This window comes from Anolis carolinensis, chromosome 2 (genome assembly GCF_035594765.1).
Source record: "Anolis carolinensis isolate JA03-04 chromosome 2, rAnoCar3.1.pri, whole genome shotgun sequence".
NCBI lineage: Eukaryota > Metazoa > Chordata > Lepidosauria > Squamata > Dactyloidae > Anolis > Anolis carolinensis.
The window spans coordinates 173,212,843-173,218,842 of record NC_085842.1 but is presented as its reverse complement, the minus strand read 5'-3'; the positions used below and the strand labels follow the sequence as shown (position 1 = coordinate 173,218,842).

At 47.3% G+C, this 6,000-nt stretch overlaps 1 protein-coding gene across 1 annotated transcript in view; it reads left to right on the top strand.

Annotated features, from left to right (window-relative positions):
- Window positions 1–331: 331 nt before the first annotated feature.
- Window positions 332–6,000, top strand: part of nxph4 (neurexophilin 4) — a 168,902-nt gene continuing 163,233 nt past the window's right edge. Inside the window, exon 1 of the mRNA XM_008115089.3 lies at window positions 332–945. Within this exon, the coding sequence (XP_008113296.1) occupies window positions 892–945 (54 nt within the window). The 5' untranslated portion in view covers window positions 332–891. The remainder of the gene's footprint in view (window positions 946–6,000) is intronic.

Genomic DNA, 6,000 nt, shown 5'->3' with positions numbered 1-6,000 from the left:
GGATAAGTGAGACTCTACTGTATAAACCCTGCTTGCCTAGTTTTCCAACAGACCTCACAACCTGTGAGGATGCCTGCCAGGGATGTGGGCGAAACGTCAGGAGAGAATGCTTCTGGAGCATGCCCATACAGCCCGGAAAACTCAGAGCAACCCACTTTCAGAGGGATATTGTTACACACTGCCGCATCACATTAGAGTATGAATCCACTTTAAATCTGGTTTCTGCCTCCTGCAGCATTTTGGGATTTGTAGTTTGGTAAGGCCCAGGACCTGCCTGGCTGAGCTGTTGAAAGCCCCCTCCCTAAAGTGGATTTAAAGTGGATCCAAGCTCTATGAGGTCCTTTTTTGTGTTATCTTGGGGGTGAAGAAGACCAGGATTGGAGGCCACGCTGAGCTGCCCTTTTGTCCTGGGTTCACAGGTTCAGAAGCAAGCCCCTTCCCTAGGTATTTGACAAAGACAGGACATACCCGCTTCCTTTATTGCTGTCTGCACCCCAGTCTGAGGCGGAGTGGCGTGGAGGGAGTCCTCCTCTCCCTCCTGGGATGGGTGAAGAAAGGGGGGGTTAAATTAAGGAGCACCCCGACTCCCTTCGCCCCCTCCCTCTCCTCTTTCTCTCCCTCCCTTCCAGCAAGTGCCGAGGAGTCAACTTTCTTCCTCTCCGCCTTGCTTGCCTCGCTCAGTGCGCCTTGGATTCTGGCTGCTGCTGCTGTTGGAGCGACCTGCTGCTTTGCAATTCCTCCTCGCCTCTCTTTCGGAGGATCCTTTTATTTCCAAGGGGGGAAGAAATCCCTCCCTGACAAAGACATCACCCCAGCTCGGATCCCGCCACTCTTTCGCTCCACAAACTCGCTTCCCTCCTCCATGCTGGTGGGAGATCTTCGCCTGGAAAGATGAAGCTCCTCCGCTGGGTGCCTCTCCTCCTCAGCCAGTGGCTGCTGCAGAAGGTAAACGCGGGCTGCTGGCTTGGCTTCCCTTTGGGAGGAAAGCTGGGTTTGTGAGGGGAAGGGGAAGAAGAAGTTGGGGCCGCGGCGAAGGAGAAGCGCCAACTTGGTCCTCTTTTGGGAAGAGAGAGAGCCGGAGCGGATAGCGGGGGAGACGCAGACGGGCTCTCTCTGAACCCCCTTCCACACAGCTGAACACAATCCCAATGAACTGGAATAATATGGCAGTGGGGGCTCAGATATCCCAGTTCAAAGCAGATATTGTGGGGTTTTCTGCCTTGGTTATATGGCTGTGTGGAAGGTCCCTCTCTCATCCTCTCTCCCCACACACACACCCGTGCCTTCTTTGCCACTTGTTTCCCGCCCTTTTCACCCCAAGGCTTGGGAGACGCGTGTCTCCACAAAGTTGACACTGGCGCGGTTTTGGATTGTGAAAGGAAAGGGAGGCTCTCTTTTCCTCACATGGCTTGGATCTACACAGCCATAGAAGCAGACCAATTTGGATTAAATGGCAGTGTAGATAGGGCAAGAGTTAACCCTTTCCTGAAGAAGAAGGCGAGGGATTGTTGTTATCATGGCGAGGAAGACTGGCGCCTTTCGAAAGCCGCGACCCGCCTAGCGAGCGAGGCGCGCGCGTATCGTGTGAATGCAACCTGAGCGTAAACGCGTATTGTGTGAATGCCATCTTTGTGTAAACACGTATCTGTGAACCCGGGGGTGTCAAACCCGCGTGTACACGTATCCCCGCTGTGCAATGGGGGAATATATTCCGGATTGTGTTGTTCTTGCCGTTTTATTTCCTCTTTCCTAAACGCCACCTCCAACACCCGCGTCGGTGTTCGGTTGGACATTCATTCGCATGCAGCACGGGTTTCATTCAGACGTTCAGGGTACTCCTGTTGAATATTTGCGGAGTTTTTTTTTTTTTTTTGCACCGACACGTGGAGGCAATGGTGGCCGCCCAGAGTTGAGTGCAAGCGAGCAGCGCGTGTACGTGGGAACGCCGCACACGCGTGTCGCAGCTAGGAACACGTATGTAAAGCGGCAGTAACGTTCGAATGTGTCAGAAGCAGTGCTCTCACCATTTCCAGACTGGACTTCAGTCTGGAACATTCACACATTCACACTGGCCTCCAACAGACAAGAGTTCTTTCTCCCACCCAGGACCTTCCACAGATATATAAACCTTCCTTGCTTAGTTTTCCAATACACCTCACAGCCTCTGAAGATGCCTGCCATAGATGTGGGTGAAACGTCAGGAGGGAATGCTTCTGAGACATGGCCACACAGCCTGGAAAATGCACAACAGCCCAGTGATTCTAGTCATGAAAGCCTTTGACAACACATTGGACTTCAATATTTCCTTGTAGCTATTGCTTCCTCCCTTGATGTTGTTCCCTGTTGGTGGGCCTGCTTCACATCCGTGTCATCTCCAGCTTTTGGCAGCCCAATCCCATGATGAGGCACAAAGGGACTCCAGATCCCAAGGCAGCCTCAGCATTTCCTCAGAAGGAAGCTAGCTAATATGCCTCCCTCCTCTCCTCATTCACCTTCTCTCCATTGTCCTTTACTGAATCCTATTTTGTGGTCTATCCACTCCTTTGGACTTCACGCAAATCTACCAGTTGCCAAAATATACGACCCTGTGCATTTCTTTTCCATTTCTGCCCGAATAGCTTATCTGAATCCATACTTGGGAGACATGGAGTCATTTCAGCCCCAAGCTGTGACCTTTTGCTCCTGTTGTGCCTATGCTGCCTGTGCATTTCAGCTCAATCCGTGGAAACTCTAGTCTCAAAAGCCATGAGTGCTGCTGCGGAGCCATGTCTTCTCCCTCTCCAATCTCTCCATCAATCAGATCTTCTCTGTTTTTCTTGAAGACCCGTTGGTTACTGGTCAGGAAGCAGTTTGAAGAATTCAACTGGGACTTGGACTATTTCCAAAACCAATCTTGGCACAAATACCTGCCCTCTCCTGACCCTGGATGCCAGTCATCTGAGAAGAGGGATATCTACTTGTCCATACCTATAAATGGAATAGGCCTGATGTTTCTCTTGATTACTACCTTTGGGTTGTTGTGAGTTTTCCGGGCTGTATGGCCATGTTCCAGAAGCATTCTCTCCTGATGTTTCACCCACATTTATGGCAGGCATCCTCAGAAGTTGTGAGATTTGCTTTCCCACCACTGCCACCTCCACAGCCCTGCAGGTAGTGGCTTTGAGAGGTGTTTCCTTGTGCCTAATGTTTCTTCATTGTGTTTCCGAAGGCTTTCATGGCCGGAATCACTGAGTTGCTGTCAGTTTTCCGGGTTGTATGGCCATGTTCCAGAAGCATTATCTCCTGACATTTCACCCACATCTATGGAAGGCATCCTCAGAGGTTGTGAGATTACTACCTTTGCTTTCCCACCATTGCCACCTTCACAGCCCTACAGGTAGTGGCTTTCAGTAGTATTTCCTTGTGCCTAGTGTTTCTTCATTGTGTCGTCAAAGGCTTTCATGGCTGGCGTCACTGGGTTGTTGTGTGTTTTCTCGGCTGTATGGCCATGTTCCAGAAGCATTCTCTCCTGACGTTTCACCCACATCTGTGGCAGGCATCCTCAGAGGTTGTGAGGTATATTGGAAACTAGGGAAGTGAGGTTTATATATCTGCGGAAGGTCCAAGGTGGGAGAAAGAACTCTTGTCTGTTGGAGACAAGTGTGAAGGTTGTAATTAATCACCTTAATTAGCATTGAAAAGCCTTGCAGCTTCAAGACCTGGCTGATTCCTGACTGGGGGAATCCTTAGTTGTGAGGTGTTAGCTGGCCCTGATTGTTTCCTGTCTGGAATTTCTCTGTTTTCAGAATGTTGTTCTTTATTTACTGCCCTGATTTTAGAGCTTTCAAATGTTGTTCATTTTCATTGTTTCCTCCTTTCTGTTGAAATTGTCCACATGCCTCCAGCAGAGAAGAGTTCTTTCTCCCATCCTGGACCTTCCACAAATATATAAGCAGCACTTCCCTAGTTTTCCAACAGTTTCTTGATTCTGATTTTTTAAATACTGGTAGCCCGATTTTGTTTATGTTCACGGTTTCCTCCTTTCTCTTGAAATTGTCCACATGCTTCCAATAGACAAAAGTTCTTTCTCCCACCCAAGACCTTCCACAGATATATAAACCTCACTTCTCAAGTTTCCAATATATCTCACAACCTCTGAGGATGCCTGCCATAGATGTGGGCAAAATGTCAGGAGAGAATGCTTCTGAAATATGGCCATCGAGCCTATAAAACTCACAGTAACCCAGTTTCTTCATTGCTTTAACTAGACCCGTTAGCCCACGCTTCTACTTGGAGGCTTCCTTCATTCATTTATCCAGTCGAGAAGCACTTAAAGCCAAAGTGTTATTAAATAATTGCAGGGGCCTTCCCCCTCAGACCTCGCCCACCTCCTCCTCCCCTTCCGGGGCTTTGAGTGTGTTTTCTCCCCATCTTCCAAATATAGTGCTATTTGGAGAATTTATTCTTTTTCAACAAATGATCTTTCCCTTGAGATTTGGAACCTGGGAACTTCCCTTTTCTCCCTTTAGACCAGGCGAACAATAGCTTCCAATAAGGATCATAAAATTTGGATTCTTTTCTGCCTGCTGCATACACATCTGCCTTTGTGCATGTGCACACACATATAAAACAATTTCTTCGCAGGTAACTCGGGCTGTGCCGTTTTCCCCTCCCGCCCCTTTATTTCTTAGAAATCATGAGTTAAGAGCTTTGGCTTTCGTTGTGTAATTTTTTTCTTCCTCCTTGCGTCTTTATTCCCCCCCCCCCCTTTTTTTACAGCATTGTAATGTTGCAGGGAGAAATAAGGAATGGGCTCATTAAGCACCAGGCCAGAGAGAATCGGATTTCATGACAATCAATTTTTACTTTTCAACAGTTTTGTGAATGCAAAAAAACAAAAAACCCAACCTCTGCTGTCTTTTCTTCTTAAGGCACTGCATTCAGACTTTCACAAGGTTAGATCTTCCTTGGGCTTATCTTTTTCCCCCTCTGTAGCAAAATGCAGAGAGGAGCCAGGCTCTTGTGGGGCTTCCTTCAGGTTTTCCAGCAACCTGGCAGCACTGCTTTTAAGACGAAAAGCTTTGTTTTAGTCAAACAACCAAGTGAATTTTTTGGGTGACTGTTGTGAAAGGCAGGGAGATCAAAGGTATAAAGTGTGCTTTAAGTTTGGAAGGGAAATTGAGTTACTAGTTTTCTTGAGCTCTGAATTAGAGAAGGTGCAAAAGAAATAATTACATATATTTTTGTTCATGTCAGGAGTGACTTGGGAAACTGCAAGCTGCTTCTGGTGTGAGAGAATTGGTCGTCTGCAAGGACGTTGCCCAGGGCATGCCTGGATGTTTCTGTGGGAGGCTTCTCTCATGTCCCCGCATGGGAAGCTGGAGCTGACAGAGGGGAGCTCAACCCACTCCCCAGATTTGAACCGTCGACCTTTCGGTCAACAGTCCTTCCAGCACAAAGGCTTAACCCATATTGCCACCGGGGCTCTGTTAGATATATGAAAAAGTAGTTATCATTTTACCAAAAAAAAACCAAAACAACACACCCAAATCTTTGTGATTTAGTTTAAAAGGGAGACAATCTTCTGCAATTTCTTCAGATATGAGGTTCTGGTTTGCATGAACTTCTTAGGCTGCAGTGAGTTACTTTGGAGATTTCCCCCATCAAAAGTCATTGGGGTGCTACTTTCAAGGCATGCCTCTTAAAGATTTTACTTCTCCTCTTGACTACTGTTTGTCTCCTTTTGTCGTTCCGTAATTGTGTCACTAAATGGAATTTTTCTTTGACATTTCTAGTTTATCCCGTCATCATCCCTATCTGCAATAACATTTGCTCAAATGATATTTTATGGCTGCCTATAAATCTGAGACCTGAGAAAGACTGTGTGCCATTCTTTTAGCTGAAGAATTTAGCTGTTTCAAGCTGGTTGAAATTTTTATTCGTCTCCACGCTCTTTTTCCAGATCTTTCATGTTCCCACTGTATTCAAGCCGGAGACAAGGAACTCTAAAGCCCCGATGCT